Source organism: Lepeophtheirus salmonis, chromosome 13, assembly GCF_016086655.4.
Source record: "Lepeophtheirus salmonis chromosome 13, UVic_Lsal_1.4, whole genome shotgun sequence".
Lineage (NCBI taxonomy): Eukaryota > Metazoa > Arthropoda > Copepoda > Siphonostomatoida > Caligidae > Lepeophtheirus > Lepeophtheirus salmonis.
Genome location: NC_052143.2, coordinates 14,508,517 through 14,529,798, shown reverse-complemented (window position 1 = coordinate 14,529,798; position 21,282 = coordinate 14,508,517). Strand labels below are relative to the sequence as shown.

At 29.0% G+C, this 21,282-nt stretch overlaps 1 protein-coding gene across 1 annotated transcript in view; it reads right to left on the bottom strand.

Annotated features, from left to right (window-relative positions):
- LOC121128340 (peroxidasin homolog) overlaps positions 1 to 10,664 on the bottom strand; it is a 245,113-nt gene extending 234,449 nt beyond the window's left edge. The window contains exon 1 of the mRNA XM_071892740.1: positions 10,436 to 10,664. Within this exon, the coding sequence (XP_071748841.1) occupies positions 10,436 to 10,496 (61 nt within the window). The 5' untranslated portion in view covers positions 10,497 to 10,664. The remainder of the gene's footprint in view (positions 1 to 10,435) is intronic.
- Between the last annotated feature and the right edge of the window lie 10,618 nt (positions 10,665 to 21,282).

The window sequence follows — 21,282 nt, the reverse complement described above, 5'->3', positions numbered from 1 at the left end:
TAGGACTGCAGGAAAGAGAAAAAATTCAAAATATTACTCTGATATAGTATAAGTTATATTCATAGACTTTTTTGTTTGGAGAAGTCCTCAACAATTCATAGATATTCGTATATTGCAACAAATGGAATTGCTTGTTCTAAAAACAGTAAATACCAAAGTGATTATATCCACATATTATAGTTTAAAAAGGAGTCACTTCTTCTCGACTAGTCATCCACCATTTTGTAAGATGTCGTTTCTTTTTAACAGAAATTGACAACTTCTAATTTTTAGTTTGTCCGCTAAACGCTAATCTGCCAATTTTATTAGTCATTCCGCCATAACTAATTTCACAAATTTGTGGGCTTATCGGTCCGCTAATACTCATCTGCTAACTTTAATCCACTAGTTTAATTATATTATTATTACGACGGCTTGATTATGAATATTCATATATCTTAAGACGGCTAACAACCCCATACCTCCTTGCAGTGAAAAAAAGTTAAATAATATCAAAAGTTAAAATCTCTTATTAAATGGCTAACAATACAATCGATTATATATGACTGTATTAACCTCTTTATTTCCGAAAAAAAACAATTGTATATTATATTTATAGTAACCATTTGTTTTCAGTGTGTAGCTAATTTCTTATTGACAGAGTTGACATATTTTAATGAAAAAACTAAGTTTATAAACAATAAGAGAAAAAAGGGTGGTTGAGTGTGCTCTTACCTACTTTTTGTTCATAATTATGATCATTAATATTTTGTACTGTTAACTTTTTCTTCTGAAGTAAGCATTCTCGCCTATCAAGAATACTTTGTTTTGAGCCGATTAAGCTCATTAAGAACCAACTCGAACCACTACTGAAACTAAAGGGGCAAAGATCAAATCTTCAAAATCTGTTGATGTTTAACTAATTAAAATGTAATAAGGGGAATTACGTTCTAACAATTTTGTTATACCCCGATAATCACTAATCCGCAACATTTGTCAATAATTAGAAGATTATTAATTATCTAAATGCACATTTCTGCTTTTTAAAATGCCGCTTCCTATTTTCTGAAATATTTGAATTTTTCTCAATTTACCTCAACTCTTTTGGCAAAATCTTTAATCAAATAAATAATAATTATATTTTAAGGAAAACAGATATTTGAAAGATTGATCATTTATGTTTGTCATATTCAATGGTTAGATGAGCTCTATAAATTAAAAAACTGAAAGTTTCATTTCTTTTCTTTTACCTGTAGAAGTTCGTTTAATCATTAATCTAAAAAAAAAAAAAATTGACATACATATTAAAAAAGTTCTTAAACTTATAAATTGACTTTAAAAGTTAGCAAACAAAGAAGAGAGCTTATTTAAAAATAAGATACAAAATCTTTAATATATTACTAATTGAAAAACAAAAAATAAAAGATTAAGTTTAAACATGATTTTTTTTTTTTTGACGTAACTAATTAGTTCAATTATATGACACCTTATGTAAAATTAATTTTAATATATTTAGGAAATAAATTATAGGCTTATTTTTATATAAACCATATATTATAATAATAAATTGATATTTTGAGAATTAAAAACTAATTATGAAGCATTTTAACCATTAATAAGTTCATTGGGCCCATATTTTTAAATTTGATTGTTTGATTTACTTCTTCTATTAGTCACAGATAACCATAATTTTGTGACTTTGTTTCTACTTCTAGAATGAATGAAAAAACCCGGGTTTTTTCCGCACTCACATATCTTATTGTAGTCTCATACAAACGCAAAAACTAGCAAATAATAATAAATATGGATCCAATGGGCCCATTCAATGGTTATACAATTATTTAATCTATCTTATAACCTAAAATAAAATAGCTAGAGTACAAGCTTCCATATTTACAAAGAATAAAGCTTAACTAACTAAAACTTTTGTCCGAATTATCTATTAAAGCTAATTTTAATGTTGTTTTTCCTATGAGTAGTGAGGACATTTTTGTTAGGAAAAAAGAGTGCGAGTCAAAGGCGGGAGCAAGACATATTCTACTACTGAATTAAGACGCATGTTACTATCAGCTGCCTGTTATATGATTTTGAGGGAAGAAAATGAATTAATGCTATAAAAAGGAGAACTTTCTTTATTTAAAACAGCATTAGTGCAGAAAAAGTATTATAATTATATTTAAATTTATATATTTTTATTTTATTATGCATTTTTAGAATAATTTATGTCAAAGATAGATAAGAGAATGCTTTCCTCAGGAGGGGAAGTTAACAGCACATAATAATAATGTTTCAAATAATGAAACAAAAAGACGAAAGAGTGCACTCAACAACCCTTCTTTCCATTTTTATTTTAAAACTTAGTTTTTCCTTATAAAAATGTCAACTCTGCCAATAAAAAATTAGCTACTAACAGGAAATTTGATGAAATATCTTCAAACAACAAGGCCATTTCTTAGTTCTTTAGGAAATGAACAGGTTAATATTGTAGTATGTAATCGATTGTTTGATCAATTGTTCATTACTAAAGAAGACCCATCTTAATTAGAAATAGAACTGGATCCAAAGTACCCAGGTTCTGGATAAATAAACATGTGCTATCCGAAAAAATTGGAGACCCTAGCCAGCTGCTGGTACTTTCATTTTTCTGGATCTTAAAAACCTTATGTTATTGTTTAATACTTAATCCTATTTTATTTTTTTAAATGATATGTATATTGAACACAGCATTTCTATTTATCTTGATTAGTACTTGAAATAGAGATTCAAATAATAAAATTAAATGTTGGTATGTTATAAAAAGAAACCAAAATAACCGTGATCACCCTGACAATTTGAAGAATGTTTCATTAAATTAGATGAAAAAAAGAAATATACACCAACCCCACTCCGCATCTTGCAATGATATAGCTAGGTAGAGATTAGAACGATGTCGATTCTTAACTCTACTCAGAGTCCAACAAGAACTTCCACTTATTGTTTTCTCTTCAAAAATAAAAGAATAATGATGACACACTTGGAAAATATAAAATTATGTTCAAGTAGTATAACAGAGAGAGAGTGCGATCTTCAAGTTTCATTTTTTTAACATTTAGCTTAGAGCGACATCTACATAAATAGTTGTATCACTAGTGATTTTTTGCTGGAGGCATGAAAATATGACAAAGAGTAAATATGGGTCCAATAGACTGAGGCGTGATTATATGTGCCAGCATTAAATATATATACTATCTTGTATTTTAAAATGGTAATGAAGAACTTAAAGTATAATTCTACTAATTAGATAGATATATTTAATACAATGACTTAAACTGCATAATATGGTTGATATTTATTCATAGCTCATAAGGTTTTTCAAATAAGAATATTAAAAATAATTTAAAAAAGATCTTCTTTCGTATTTAAATTGTGTTTTCTTTCTTCATATGGATAATATTTATAGTTGTAGAAGTTACAACTTGTATAAGATATTGCACAAGTTATAATATGAATATTAAATTATTGGTATGAATGGTATAACAAAACTTTACGCCGCAAACAAATTGTAAATTTCACAATTTGTTTGTAGAAGATGTAACTTGTACAACTGTTAACATTATCTATGAAGAAAAAAAAAATAATAGAAGATATTATTTAGACCATTTTTTTACTGTCTTAACTGAAAAACTTAATTAGACATGCAATGAATATTGGTTTGATATGTCCTCTTCTACATTTATAATTAATTAATCAAAAAATATGATATGTCCACAAAACACCCACCCATCAACGTCCACGATACATTTTCATGAACACATATTTAAATGACTTCTTATTTTTTTTAGAATATTACATATATATCAAAGTAAATATTTTTGATTATAAACTAGCGGTAGTACATAATATTGTCCAAAGTTATTAGGTGTTGTCGGACAGAAACACTATGTTAAAAAAATATAGAAGATTACTACCCAAGAAATCTTTAGTTTTACTCACCAATTCTGAGTCATAACTACACTTGCTCGATGCTACACACAAAAAAACCTGCGAGATTTCATTAATTTACAATATTTTTATTTTTTGATCAAAAATTTGTATATTATATACATCTGGGAGCACTATACATATACAGTGCACCCGGTGCACACGCTCAGTACTACATTCAAAACACCTACAAGATTTCATTAATATGACTACATTGTTATTTTTTAGATCAAAATTATGATATACAAGTACATCAAGGAGAACTATATACAGTGCACTCTGTATACAAGCTAAATGCGAATCCCTGCGATATTTCATTAATATGTCTACATTGTTATTTTTTTACATCATTTTTTTCATTCAAATATACATTTATACATACAGACAGATAAACTTTGAGTTATTAATAATTTATTTACTATTATTGTAACTGAAAGATGGGAAATATTGTTTTTCACTTTTAAACATTGATTAATAATATATTCATATATATGAATATTATGTAGTTTTGAGGATTGACCTATTTTATTAATGAGGAATAAAATTTAATCTGATGGGGGAATAAAAAAAAATCCTTCAAAAGTTTAATTTTTTTTTATATGAAGGAGAGAGGGTGAAAAAAAAAAGTTTTATTCACACTCACACATATTCTTATTTAACATTACAGAGATACAGACATCTATTTCATAATGAAAGGTTGAATCGTTATCAAAAAATTGAAACTGTATATGGATAAAAAAAAACTAATAATTTATTTATTTGCCATACGAACAAATAAAACGTTTTCGTTCTCTTAAATAGAGGATTTATAAAATAACAGAAGAGAGGTTGTTTTTTTTTTAAAACGTGGCCATGTTTAAAAAGTATTAACATTCAGTTATTAACAATTTGATTTTTGACCAACCGTCCTCTCTTTACATCAAATCCAAAGACTTTTTTATCAACTCATCAAATGTCAATGATGAATTGGAGCAGCTTAGTACGAATCCATAATATCATTGGTCTGAACTGGGATCCATAGAACGACATTAACAGCGAAGCAGTAATTAGAGGAATTTATTGAATTGATAACATCATCTCACAGAATCAGTTCTATTCTATTTCTTCCCAAAATGGAGTTAGAAACACATAAATGTATTTCAGGATTTGTCTTCCCAGTGAAAGAAGCTTTTTATTTATTTATTATTCTATTTTATTTACCTGATGTTATTAAAAAAATGAAGGAACCTTTAATTTGAATAGTTGTAAAAAACCATGATAATAAACCAGACTCAAAATTTCTGAAAATTGTATATCTATATTTTAAAAATTGAAAAAAAAAAAAACGAACACCATTGAGGCCACTTGCTCTCTTTTTTTGGGAAATCCAAATATGATCACCCTAATATTATAGGTCAAATAACATGATTAACATCTTACAATTCAAGAGAGTCTAAATAAGCTCACAAATATATTTAAAATGCCAATAATGTTTTTCTTTTTCGAAAATCTGTTTTGCTCTAATTTTAAGAAGGTGCGTTGATCACAAATCTTTAACTATTGTTTCAAATCAGATTTTTGAGTATTTATTTACTTTATTTATTTTGAGGAAGAAAATAAAATATTACTTCATTTATTTATATTCATTTCAAAAAGGATCGCACATTTTCTTTTCAATTATATAATACAGGAAATAACTGTACAATGGAAAGGTTAATCTTCAAAAGAGTATATGCTTCCAAAGGGTTTAATTCATGAGTGGTATTGATAAAATTGAATCAAATATTTGGTAAATAGTTTGATTGGGAAAAACTATTTACTAATACTAATACCAATAGCAGGTTCATTCTACTAATAGACAAACTTGTACATTTTTATTCATTGACTTGTTTTTTTCGAGCGATTTTAAATCAACGTTAAGTTTCCTAATTTTTTTATAAACTTTGATATTTTAAAACATATATTTCCATGGATCTAGAGGGAGTTCTTCCAGAGAAAAAAAATATATAAATTTTAAGTCAATAGGAATAAAATAATATTATCAGAGGAGGTTTTTAAAAGTAAAGTATACATTTGCTATGTTCTGCTAAATAATTTTAAGTTTGACCTTTTTAATAAATTGATTTTTGTACGAAGACCGTTACATAATCAGCCGACCTAACAGGGAAAACACAAATAAAATTGGGAAAAAATTATTTTTTCACTATAATCTCCATTCAGCCTTATACACTTTTAAAAAAACATTAAAAAATTGAACTTATCCGAATCTACTTTTTGCAGAGAAACTTTGCTAAACACTCAATTGAAACTTCTTTGGGATATTGTTTTTCTTCATTGTAAACAAAACAGGGCATCTATCATTCACATAGGCTTTTGATGTCCAAATTTTCAGATAATATGAAATGTACTGCACTTTTGGAAATGCTTACAATGTCTTCTAACCTGCACAGTGGAGCTGTTCAAATTTTTAAATATTTGACTTTTTCATGTTTTCCAAGGTCTTTAAAAACTAAATATATCAGTCATTTGGATTTTAGACCGCGGTTATGTCTTCCCCATGGCCCTTAAAAATATCTTGTCAGTGGCTCTAAAAAAGCAAAACAAAGTGATTGTTTGTATTCTTTTGACTATAGATTTGCAATGGCGTATCGCATAGCATTGATATGGTTATCAAATCAAAGCCAATAAACTGTTCTTCAATTTATATAATTAACCTTTATTTGTGCCCGTGGTTGAATTTTACTCCAGATAATAAAAAAAGGCATGTTTTTTTATATTTTTTCCCTGTCTTTTTGGTATTCTCCTAATTTATTATTATCTTGACGTATATATATATACAAAAATAGGATACAATGGAATAAAATACATATTTTCCTTAAATAAAAGCAAATAATTTTATAATAAAAAATAATAGAACATAACATACTAGAAATACATTGATTTTTAATGTTTTAAATTAGATTTCTCTTTTAGAACAAATTTTAAAACGATAATACAACAAATATTATAACAAATAAGAGTCTTTTCGAAATATATTTTAAATGAATTGTTTGATAAGCTGCGTAGGGCGCAATTAGGCTTTAAAAGGTGACGATGAATCAATTTCTTAAATCCTTTCTATTGGGATATCTTTATGATTAATGACCCTAATCATCAGATCAGAAAATAGGTTGTTAATCAAAAACTGTCTCTAACTAAAAAGCAATATTGGTTGTAAGCAACGACAAACTTCCCTACTTTTGTAGGCAAGAAACAACATTCTATACCAATGTAAAACACTGCAACCAATACATATATGACACATTGTATAATATTAATGTGAAATAATAATGTGCGTTGAAGTTAGAGTTGGAGGCATTCAAAATACTGGAGTTGTTATTACATTTGTTTATTTTTACATTTCCCCAGCGCTGATTTGGCTTCATAAGCACAACCAAAATTTAATAAAAAAAAACATACTAACATATGTCAGCTATTGTTTGAAATATTTAAAAAATTATATTAATCTATTACTTTTCCACAAATTGCTTTTGAACGTAACCCATCAATTTTAGGAATCGAATTTTAGTCTAAAATTTATAAAATAAGAATAAATAAATAGAACTTTTTTATGTATTATACAGGGTAAAATAATAGAAATCCAATACTTTTGATCAACCTATTAGAAATTGACATCAAACGGCCATTTTTAAAGATTTATTCAAAACCTAAGACTGAGCAGGAATACAATCATTGAGAATATATTTCACTCAACGTTGCCCGCATTGGTCTCAATAATAGAACACAAAGTTGATCAGGGACTTATCGGTGGAGTGAGACCCTATACTAACCTTTGACTAAATGTAGCTCTACACAAAACTATCCATGATATTCAGGTTTGGGATCTAGGAGGCTAAATATCCTTGAACAATGGACACTTTGTTGTATTTTTGCTTTGGGAGCCAATCCTGAGTCGTTATGAATATATGGGAGGGGCAAAGTCGTTTTGCTAGACTGTTCTCATCTATGAGATATCAGCATTACTAATATCCAGATCATTGTTCAACAAAATTATCACAACAGCACACCTACGTTCGGCCTTTAAAAATCTTATTAGTTTGAAAAATTCAGTTGTTCATGGCGGTGTTTTGGTATCTTAGTGAAGCATTTATTTGTATATTTCATTACCAAAAAGCATGGCGCAATTTTGTCATCATATATGGCGGAAAAATCAGGAAATTTGAAGTGCCAACTGTATATAATGCGAGATATATTATATTATTACAGTTTCTACAACTAGTTTCTTCTTCCTGAGTAAATTTTGAATTTTAATCAAATAATAGTAACTGATAACTAAATAATCAATAATTCAGATAATACAAGTTATAGAAGAAATTGTTCGTCTAATAAACTCCATGCTTTTACACGTTTAAATCAGTTTTTATCCTATATCTCTAAGAAAAGTAGTCATAAATAGCTGTCCCGTTTTACAACAGACCCGTGTCGTCTATACCTATAAATTATTAAGTTAATATTTACTCATATTCCATAAACACTCATCTCACAGAGTTAGTCGCCATTGTAAAAAGTAGCACAGTTATTTGAAAAAATTAATCATTACAGACAAAGATTACAATTATTATAATGGTTAAAACATATTTCGACAATTATATCTAGAATATATTTTGTTTTTTAGAACAATAAAGGTTATTGAGAATATAATGAAAATATACCATGCGAATTTTAATTATAATAAATGTTGATATACGTCCGTGCTACAGTGTGGATAAGCAAAAAGTCATCATGTATTAAAACTTGAATAAATTCCAAACAAAATAACGTAGGGCAATTAAACATACATTGATGGAAATAACAGTCTTGAGAGCATATAAACTGTTGGGAGGGTTGAAGCTATCCAAATTTTCAATTTCCTAAACAATCCCATCACTGTCGTAATGTTGGGCGTCGTGGCCTCTGATTGAAAGATAATGCCTCCATTCTTCTTCGAAAAAGGGTTCAAGATCGGTGCCCAGGTTTGCTGGAACGTAATGAAGAACACTCTAAAGACCTGGCTTGAGGATAAATATCTGGAGGGCAATTATGTGTGGCAGTAGTACCTGCCCAGAAGCCAAAGGAAATCCAAGCATGGTGCAGCAAGAATTTAGCAAATTTCCGGGCCTGTACATTATGACCTCCTTCCTCACCAGATCTGAACCCACTTGACTATGGGATTGGGGGTGCCATTGAAGCCAAGGCCTGTGCTGTTCCCCACATAAATACTTTTGAACAGAAGGACTCCATTGAGTAGGAGTGGATGCCTCTACCTGATGATTATGTCATTAGAGGGTATCATGGCCATCCGATCTCATGTAAAGGCTGCAATTGAGGATAAAGGTAGACATTTTGAACTTTAAGGAAAAAAGTTGTGTGTTTTCAACTAGTAGATAAATTTCATGATGCTATCCTTAATCACGTTTGATCTCTTGATGATTTTGTTAATGTTATCGGGAATGATAGATTTTTGCTTACGCGCACTGTAAATAACATTTACAGAGTTCAAAATATAGAAATAAATGTCACTTAATAATGATATGGTGTATATAAAACTTTGAAAAAGCGAGGTTAAATCCAAGAATTTTACATGCAACATTTAATTAAATAATAATTTCTAATTGAAGATATGTAATTCCTAGTTTGTCGCAATATTAACAAACAAAACGAAATGGAGTAAAGTATTTAATTCATTTTAAATTATTTACAAAAGCAGTAATCCTTTCTAGGACTAAAAACGTCTGCCTATTTTCAATGTTTCCAAAGAAATAATTGCTTTTCCTATGAGTTATTAAAAAAAAATTAGCTCAAGTGATTTCATTTTTTACAGAAATGGGAGGCATCATTAAGTCTTGCTTTTTTGGCCATTGAGTACACAAATTAAATAACTTTTTTCTCGTTGTCTTTATCCATCATTCTAATCTAATGTATTTTATGTAATGCCCTTATTATGATATTTTTACAACTTTATATGACAAATTTATGAGGGATGGGAATTTTTATTCGTCATTTTTGTATTTTATATTAAAGTACCATTTTGCGCCTCATTATTGATAACCACCAGGATCCAGTCCAACAACATTAAAGCCTTATATATCATATTATTAAAATTATATATAGATATATTTTTGTCATTTTCGAAACTTATTAAAAAACATTGTAAAGGACTCAATGAGTGAAAGTTTTTTAAAAGCCCCATTGTCTTAGTTATTTTAAATATTGTTTTCTATAAATAAAAAAAAACAGTCTTCAGAGTTTGTGCTTCAAGACCTATTACTTTATATGTTCTTGTATCATACAGCTGATAAATAAATACGTGTGCTCGTGTTCCACTAGTAAACTCCTGTCCCCTCCTAATATCTCTACACAGCCATATCTATGTTTGATTTGGGATCATAACTTGACTCATTTAAAGTACATATTACGTTAGTAATTCACTAGATAGAGAATCAGATTTTAAAATCAATGCAATTGTTAATGAACATACCTCCGTGGATTCCTACGGTGAGAAGAATTATAAGTACACACTTTTCCTTAAAACACCCCATAATGTTTCCTTTCTTGGAGAAAACTAATGAAATAACTCAAGAGTAACGTATTTTTTTTAAATTAGTTTTTTTTAAATCAGGTAAAAAATATTTAGAAACACTCAAAATAATTTTATTTTTTTTGTCAATACACAGATCCCTTGACTCTAAGACCTTAGAAATGGAACTGAACATGAAATCAGAAAAAAGGGGGGGAAAGCTTTCTACTCCTTATCCGAGCGTCATTTTTGAGACGTTTTTATTTAGCAGCAGCGTTGGGTATAACAAAACAAGGGGGGAATAAATATGTACACCATACAGTTATCAAAAATGAAACAAGATTTGGTCACCTCCGTTGGGTGATTTCCGGATTAAATTAATGGGTTCATACGTGTGGGACTTTAACTACGTTTTTTTTTCTTCGTTGCTTTTAAAGTCCCTTCAAATGTATGAACCATATATACATATAAATAGTACAACAGACTCTTCAAAATTGGAACAGACGGAAGTGATCGAGGAACACATGTGTTTTACTGGGATTGATTTTTTTCTTTTTAACTGTATGTAGAATCATGTATATAAACATTGATGTAATGCAATTATGATTGTATATAATATAACACACACAGTTGGTGGTACTTTTTCTATTAAATCCAGTTACTTAAAAATCAGTTTTACACATTTTACTTATTATTTACAATAATTCTTATTTCATATTATTCGCTTTTAATTGATAAGTAGGATTTTTTATCAATAATTAATAGAGAAAATGCACTTTTAATACTGGAAAACAATTAATCCCAATTATATATAATCTTTTCATTTTTTTTCTCTCCAAAAAGGTCCCTTTTATTCGATAAATAACCTTATATTCGTCAAATATATCAAAAAACGTTAAATGGTATTAAATCATGCAATCATGTATCCCTGCATATATTATATAGGTATGAGCCTCGTCAACATAACAGTATATGAATTAGATTTTACTTTTATATAAACTTTAAAAAAAGAGCTGGAATTTCTGATTTTCTTGATTTTTAGTCAATAATGCTTTTATGTTGATGTATCACATGCATTATAATCAATAAGACATCATCTAAAGTGCCATTTTTTTAATGTTATATGAATGATTAACAAAAAAAAAGAAGTATAGAAATTTAACTTATCAATGCCCTATCAAGTAGGTATAATTAATTATTCAATGTTTAATTAGCTACAATGCATTTCATTATATTATCCATTCTCCTGGACTTAAATACCAAATTATTTATTTATATCATGACTTCAAGTAAGAACTCTCTAAAGGATGATATTTTATAATACAAGCTCTAATTTGGATAATATGCCGAAATCAGTTTTGAGTTAGCGGATTATTCTAGACAGTTAAACTATTGTTCAATGATTGTGTACAATTGTTTGCAGCTTATCAAAAGGTATTTATAACTCAATCAGTTAGGGCTTAGAACACTAATTAGGAGAAAAGAAGCAAAAACATCGACAAATGACAACAAAACCTATATATTTTTTGTATGATCGTGTAACGTCGTGTACTATGCTACAAAAGGTGTACTTATTAAAGCTCTTCAATTGTATCATTTTTTGGCACGTCATTTTGGACCCTTTGTTATGAGTAATGGTGAAAATCTTGTGTATTTTGAACATGTTTAAAAAAATGAAACAGAAAAGTAACATGTTAACCCTCACAATTTGAAAAATGTTTTAGAGGAGAGCAGCTGGGTTATAATAACGTTTTATCAGTTACAATTAGCTTTGACGAAAGAGGAGGGGGAGAAGGAAAGATATTGACAAGGATTACTCCGATGTGGATCCTCAATTCTACTCTTGGCCTAAAAAGAAATTACAATTATAACCAATGATGCTAATTGTTTGCATTTTGAAAAGGGGCTTTTTACTAGAAAAATATTATTTTTGATGCTTACCCGGGTTTGTTTTAGTTGACTATCTGAAGAGTTTATTTTCTTATCCTGAACTTCCTTTTCTACTACAAAAAATTATATACGAAACCGAATGGAATATTTGTATGTGCTCATAAAAGACGGAGAGTATAATTGTAAGTCCTTGTTAGACTCAAAGTAGAATTGAGGATCGACAGCCCTTCTTTACTTTCGTCTTCCCCTCGTCAAACTTGCTTATAGCTGATCTAATGGAACGTTAATACAGCTAAGCTGATCTCCTCTAAAGTATTTTTTAAACTGTCAGGGTTACCAAGTTGATTCTCGATTTCTTTTTTTTTTAACATGTCCAAAATGCTAAAAATTAGCATCACTGCTTATGACACCCTAACAAATCCTCAGTGTTGCTCCTAGCATTAATGATCATACGCAATCGTTGTTCATTTATATACATATATATATTAAATATATTACTGAAACTTTATTTTACTTAACACAGATTGGTAAAAAAGTAGGTAATAATTATCACTAATGACTACATACATAGAGTCAGATAGAGTGAAATTAAGATGAATCACACAAGTGATCCTTGAAAAATTGAACCACAAGTTCTTGAATATTACTCCAGTACTAAAGTGCTCCTTGCATTAATAATGATACAATTGATAGTTTCATATTATCAAATCATATAGTCCTTTAATCATACGCTGAATAAAGCGAATTTTAATACCCGATGATTTGTTTATATTTTTGTTCATCTTTAAATAAATTTTCATTGAGAGGTTTTATAATGTTGGTTTTTTCAGAATGAATATTTATAACAATATTAGCCTTCTAGAAAATTATCCCTGCAAATTTTAAATTATGAACATTTTCATTGAAATAATTATTTTTGTATATTAGAAATTGAATCAATTAACTAATTTTCATAAAGTGCGACAATTAAATCTCAAGAACTCAATTTGTAATTAGTTTAATTTGATAAAATATATTATTAAACCATTCTTTGACAATACTTATTTTCAACTGAAAATGTACTTTCCTCACTACTCCAACGTCCAAACTACTGTAACTGCCTGTATTTCGAAGGAAACTTTAAAATCTTGCCTCTAAAATGAAAGTAAGGCCACTTTGCTTCTACCTCTACCGTTTAATTGTTACACATTAAACAAAGGAATTCATATTATCAAACATCCCTTCAAAATGGATCCCCAAAAATCTAGATCTATTGTCAGCTTTTGAATTGTTTACATATTAATGTTATGAAACTTGATTTGATGAAAAAGAATGATATTTTATTAAACTATGTCCTTTTTATTAAGTAAAGAGTAGTTTCAACAGTTGGAGAGAATGGAGTAAATGACTAGTAACCAAATAATTTCAGGCTTTTTGTTATGCTATTGTTCAAGGGGAAAGTTTAGAGATAAATGAGATTCTGCCTTAATTAAGCCATTCTACTATCGCCCAAAAGTGATTCACTTTGTATACATGACCTCTAAATTTTTGGAGGAAATATTACGAATTACTCTTTATATTACTAAAGTCCTATTTATTCTTCATGCGCCAATAAATAACGTATCTTACATACCTATTGGCCTGGACAGACTCCTTATAAGATCCCACAAAGTACTGGAGAGGTTCGATGTGAATGAAACGCTTATGTTTAGAGACACTGAGTGAATGAAAAACGACACATCTAGTCTGAAATCGTTTTTACGGGTGTATCTTTGATTTAAAAATACGTGTCTGCTAATTTTTTGTTATTTTTTTTGTTGTTGTTTAATTAATTATAATATCCCATAAAATACCCTCTTTTCTCTATATGCTAATCAACTAACAAATACAACATGCATGTCAACATACACGCACAAGTCTATAAAGAAAATTTTATTTGAATTTTCCCAAAAAATAAATGAAAATGATAAGGTAACAAAATCTACTGTTAATTTGTAGTTGCATAAATTTTAAAACAGATCCTCCAACATTAGGGGTATTCCAGTAATTTAAATAATAGTAGTGCCGTGACGGTTCTTATGTAGGACTCAAGACTGCAGTCCTATCCAGTTCAGCTTCTGCTCAATTATCAATTATTATCCCTTATTCAACTTTGTATGTATATAGTATCATTAGTAAAATAATAAAAATTTAAGGATGAATGTATTTTCTTGTGAAGTTAAATTTTAATAGTGAATAAATGAAAATAAAGTAAGCCATTTTTAAAAAATTAAATTTATTTTCATAAATAATATTTAATCTTGCTTACAATTTATAACTCTCAATGGACAACATTTCTTGGGAAAAAAATGTTATAAGTTGTGTCTGAATTTTGTTATTGTCAGAAAAAAAAATTCATTTAATAATATAATGTTGGAATCCCTTCCATATAGCTTCAGAGAGAAAAACTGTGGTAAATGTTGTTTATCAGTGGACATTATACTGAATAGTTTTTGAAGTATTAATTTTATATATTTGCTTCAAATAAATTTAATTCATAATTTCATTTAACGGTTTCTGTAAGGATGCAGTCATCTAACACTGGTATATCCATAGATGTATATTTGAGTGCATCAAACTCCCTTATATTCTTGGATTTCTTTTACCTATTTTTCTAAAAGTGACACCTTAAGATAATAATATGTATTAAAAAAAATCAAATAAATTTAAGGGAGTCCTGTGGAGCCAAAATCCCTTATATATACTGGGCCAATCATTATTATTTGCTCCTTTCTATTCTGCAAATTTTGAGAGGTTAAGAGTCATTTTCTTACAATTTTCCTATAAGGAATGTTGTAGAGCATATAATTCGGTATAGATAACTAAGAAAAACCAACAGTGCTCACAAAAAGCACACAGTACGAGAAGGGTATTGAGATAGAAGTACACCTCCGTGTCAGATTGTCACAGAAGGCCATCGGGGAGCAGACTGGAAGATGATTTATATTGTCTCCCATGCATGGAGAGCGGACTGGGTGTTCTCTTTCAGATCCCAGTCTTCCCTCCCCCCCACCTGGCCTTCTGGGACAATCCTTTGCAGAAGAGCGATACTATTTTACACATGTACTAGTAACTGTGTCTGTTTTTATTTCATTTTTTTAGGAGGGGGGTAGGACTGCAACACTTTAAATGTAGTTATTTTTCTTGTTAGAATATAAATACAATATTTCCATTTTTTTTATTATTATAAAAGAATAATTAATAAGAAAAAAAGAAGAAAGGTTTTACTTTTTTTATTTTTTGTATTGAAGTTTAATAATGTCTATTATATATAATAAACTGTCCAGGTGCGATCACTTATTGCTTTCTACAATCAAGGAAATTAGAGGCACAAAAAATATTACAAATATCGTAACCTTTTTTTGTTGATATAAATATTTCATTGAAAAACATGTTTTTAAAATAATGATTTTTTTTTTTGCTTTATACCCTTGGCCCAATTGTTCCAGTTGCCACAAACTACATATATTTTAGTAATTTTTATTAAAAAAGTTAAAAATTGCACAATTAATATATAAATCATCAATAAAATATTTAATTATTGCATTATCTTTAGCTCAATCCTTTTTTTTGACAACAACTTGTACAAGTTGCTACTTGTACTCAACAAATACCCACATATAATGTAAAATGTATTTCAATCTACCATAATTGATGTAATAGCAAGGATATATAAACCAATTATGAAATAAATGAACCTACTTATTACATCGTATTAACAAAACTATTCTACAAAGGACTATAGAACGATCTTGTAGAAAGCAACTTTAAAATTTCTAGTTTTAGACATATATTGATCTAAATTAGTTTCATTATTATGCATGTTTAAGCAAATGATTATTTTTGTCTGGAATATATATTCAATACCCTAGTCCTTACATTTCCTTATTAGGAACAAGATATAAAGGTATGGAATTTTTTGATTTAGACTTTTAGATTATATGCACATAATAATTGCTACATTTACTCATTTTACCCAATGTAATGAAAATGATAAGGTAACAAAATGTGTCAGGTGGTAAATCTACTGTTAATTTGTAGTTGCATAAATTTTAAAACAGATCCTTCGACATTAAGGGGTATCACAGTAATTTAAATAATACTAGTGTTGTGACGGTTCATATATAGGACTCAAGACTGAAGTCCCATCCAGTTCAGCTTCAGTCTGGTCCAGTTCAGTCCTGCATATCAGTTCTAAAACTTATTAAGTTTGGTCCTTGATGACGTCACTCAACTTTATTTGTACTTAATTTAATCTGTCATAATACTGCCAGTCTGAAGGGGGGTCCAGTCTTAAGGACTGATAGGATCGGTCCTAAGACTGGACTAGAACGAATAAATAAGGTCTGACACAGCAATAATCACGAATTTAGGCATATCAAAATTTGTCACATGAAAACAAAAATCTTTACGCCAAAATGAATTTTTCTGTGACCCCAATTTAATCTCGCCCCTTTTTGTATGGAAAGGTTCCTGTATGAAGTAAAAAAAATTATGAAAAAAAAACAAAATAAATAACATATTAACTGAATTATCTCCTTTTCATAAGTGATTTTGATCTTTTTTCGTCTATGTTCTTACGATATACAGGGGCGTGCAATATTTATCGTGCTCTAAATCTGACAGATTTAACTTTAGAGGGATATCGTATAAAGTATCAAGTCACGGTTTTTTTAAGGTAACACTTCTTTAAATATGACAAAAAAAAAAAAAAAAAAAAAAAATCGTACAGAAATCTTTCCAAACAAAAAGGGAGGGGGGTCGAGTAGTGATTCCTGGAAAATAAATTTTAATACAAGGATTTCTATTTACAAGTGGCAACTTTTGAGATAATAAAACCAGTGGTAGCTCATTTATTGGTTCCTGTTATTCCCCTTACTTTATATATACTCTGTATACCCCCAAAAATCTCCAAATATTGAAACAAGATACCGACATGAAACGTGCTGAACGGAACAGGTTTTATTGCCATTAAAAGAATAGGAAAAATACATCTAAATATTTTTGTATTTATTTCAATATTTTGATGTCCTAAAATATTCAAAATCTTGTTCCAATTCAACGACTCTCCACAAAGCAACTTTGATTACATCTCTCAACTTTACATCCAACAGTAAAAACCCCTACAAAAATATGGTAATTAGTAATTAGTTAAGCTATTTGGCTATTAATTCTGTATGTGAGTAATATCCACAAGTAAAAAATAGGCCTTAATGAAATTAGCAATATGTAATCGAACATTATTAGGAGGAATAAGTATTAAGTAAATGAGCAGCTGACAAAAAATACATTTTGATGTTTTGATACATCATTTCGAAATTTATATTACTACAATGGCAAATTACTCTATTTTCTTTATCGGTTATATTTTTTCGTTTAATATACATACATAGTATTCGATTGTTCAAATATTTTCCCAGCGAATTGAGTACTTTGAGCATTGTACCAGTGAACTGAGTACTTTTTACACACATAAAATACGCCTAAAATATTTTACTGTCTGGTAATAATTAATTTAACGAATTAAAATCATTTCTTACTGACTAAATATCTTACACAACTGTTTTTTGATTGTACTGATATCTTTTTTCAATAATAAATAATACCTATACAAAAGCTTTGAGCCACTAATAAAGGAGTATGAAAGTATTTTTTAAAACGAAATAAATTAAATTGTAATTCGTCATATATTTTACAAAATTACAAAGTCAAGTCAAGAACTGTCAAGATAAGAAAATAATCATGAAAATATAATTATAAATACAATAATGGCTTGCATTACGAATAATTTGATTAATGACTGTTTTATATAACCTTATTCATTGAATTAATCAGTCTATCAATTTTGTAATATAGATATCGGAATTTTGTACTTTTCGATATTTTTTAACTAAAAATATACAACAAAAAATATAACTAAGGACAATTTACATGTACTTGCATGAGAGTTCATGGATTTTTGTTTGGCGTGAAGGCTAACAAAAACTTTGACGACTTATTGATGGACAATTTTATTATTTCGTTAAAAATATGATATACGACTATTTTGTTTGAGGTAGGGGTTACGTAATCAGCGGGATTAATTCGTTTATACTGAAATGAAACTACAAGTACCGGTTCTTATATCCGTTTGGTAGCTTTTTAAATGGGTGCCTACTCCGTTATTATTAAAGTACCAAGGTACCGAAAAAAAACAATCCAATACTTTGAAATACCTTGATTAGCAAACTTAGTTTAGCCAATTCCTATAATGAGGATATTCTTGCAATTTATCTCGTAAAAAGCAAATTTTAAAAAACAACTACACACTGAGTTTTTTTATGCCTATTTGAAACTATAAACATTCAAAAACTACTCTGACTATTTTTGTATTGCTCCTCATTTATTTGGTCCAGTCAAGTCTTAGGAACGCTCCTATTGGGCATTGGGACAATTCTTTGTAATTTTCCATTATAATTCAATATAATAAATATATATTTTACTTAGTTATGCCTATAATATAAGGGAGTAAATGAATATAGGAAAACCTTCTAAAGGACTTACAAATGGAATTGGACTGGACCACAGTCCTTGGTCCTAAACGAGGACCAAAACAATATTAACTAATTGTTGCGGTTTGATGTATTACTGTAATTATAGACTCAATAATACCTACTTTGTCGTGAAAAATACATTAATAAATGGCAGTTACTATATGTTAAAATAGTATAAAAATTGAAGGTTGCGCTCTTTTTGTAGTAGCTACCTGAATAAGTGTTGTTTATCCTCCAAAGCTGTTATCATTATACTGTTATTATTGAAGAGAGAACATGTAAGTATAAAGTAATTAGAAGTGGGCGAAAGACTAAGGGTAACAATGACGATTTCTTCGGGATTTATAAGTGTATGTCCCTGTTGGACTCAGAGTAGAATTAAGGATCCACATTGGAGGCATTCCTGTCTATATCATTTCTAGAAATAGTATGGGGGATTTGTGTTTATTTCTCTCAACTCACATCTACTCACAGCTCATCTATTGAAACGTCATGACAGATAAGTTGCTCTCCTCTCAAACATTCTTAAAAATGTCAGGATGACCATTATTTTTTATTATTATTATTTTTTTTTTAAACATACTGATATTTCATATTATTTAAATCTATGTACCGACAGTATAAAATCACCATAGTAGAGATTTATGCTACACTGAATAATAGCTATCCATGGTCATGGCATCATCGACAAATAATAATCTATAGCTATAATATTCATACATAACGACGTTACCTCCCTAATACAAGAATATACTGTGTATTTGTTGTCCCTCCTCAATGTTTCCGCTTCTTTTTTTCCTTAGCTGTGCTCTTAATGCTGATTTGTCCCATTTAAATTAGCTCTTCTTAAGCTGTGAACACTTTTCAACAATTATTCAATAAAAAATCCATACTTGAGAAGATTTGGTCCAGAATTGGCAAACTATCAAATGATCTAGGACTTTTTTTCCCATAGTTCTTTCGGTATGAAAGGATGTGTGATGCAATAAATATAACTAAGTGACCTATGTATGTCCAGAAGCTCTAAAATTTGGATACCTCAAAACAAACAATCAACATATGTACCCAACTGGGCAGTTGATTTTTACTCTCTTTATTATAATGAAATTTGAAGATCATGCCTCTTTTACAATTGCTACCTTAATATAAGTTTTGTTTTACCAAAGTTGTCATCATTATTCTTATATTCTTGAAATATTAAGTATCACTAGTACGTGAAAAACGAAGAGGAACACTCAAGACTTGTTGTGAAGTTATCAGTGTAAGTAATTCTTGGACTCAGAATAGAATTGAGGATCGACATCAGAGTCATTGCTAGATAGAAATTGGGTTTTGGTTATATTTCCTTAATAGATGCTCGCAGCTAATCTCATGAAATATCAAACGTCTTCAAGTTTTCAGGGTGATCTTCTTTTTTTTAACTAGTCGTAGTTAATATGATTTGAATATATGGTTATTTGCTACAGCATCCTTTCTCTACTACTGCTGCACCCGCTTCCTGAAAATAGTTTCGACGTCCCATTTCAGGAGGATAGACGATGATATCTAATTTGAACATAAATAAAGTTCACATATTATATACCCCAATACAGGAATATGTAGTGTTTTAAATTCTAAGTATTTCCGTTATGTAAAAGAAAAAAAAAATATGACATGCTAACCCAGACAATTTGTAGAGTGTTTTGAAAGAAAACAGCTTTGCTGTTGTGATGTTTTATTAGAATACCTGCAAGAGGAAGAAAATAAATTCTAATCCAGCAATAATATGGGCAGGAATGACTACGATGTAGATAATTAATTCTACTCTGACCCTAAAAAATATGAATGTTTAAAATAGCGCTCTTTTTGAAATTGATACCAGAACAAAATAGCTGTCATCATTATTATTCTATACTTGAAGGAGGAACAAATAAGTACAAAGTAATCAGTAGTCCCTAAAAGACAATGAATGCCACAGAGGATTTATTGGGGAATCATAAAAGTAAGTCCTTGTTAGACTCGTAATATAATTCAGATTGAGTGCTTATACAGTATACACTTTCTAGATACAGAGTTGGGGTTACTTTAATTTCATTTATATCATAGCTGCTTGCAGCTGATTTAATTATACGCTTTAAAAACTAAACTGTGCTCCTACAAAAAATTCTCCAAATTGTCAAAATTAAAAATTATTATTTTAATTTATATGTTGCAATGACGAATATGTCTAATAGAATATTCTCAATCCTGTTTTCCCCCTTTTTTAAATATTTTTATTCACTAAAACAAGAATGTTGGTCGCAGCCGAATGTATTCCTTCCTCATCAAAAGACTTATAATCCATGATACTACCGATTCTTGGATATAAATGCTCAATTACATTTCAAA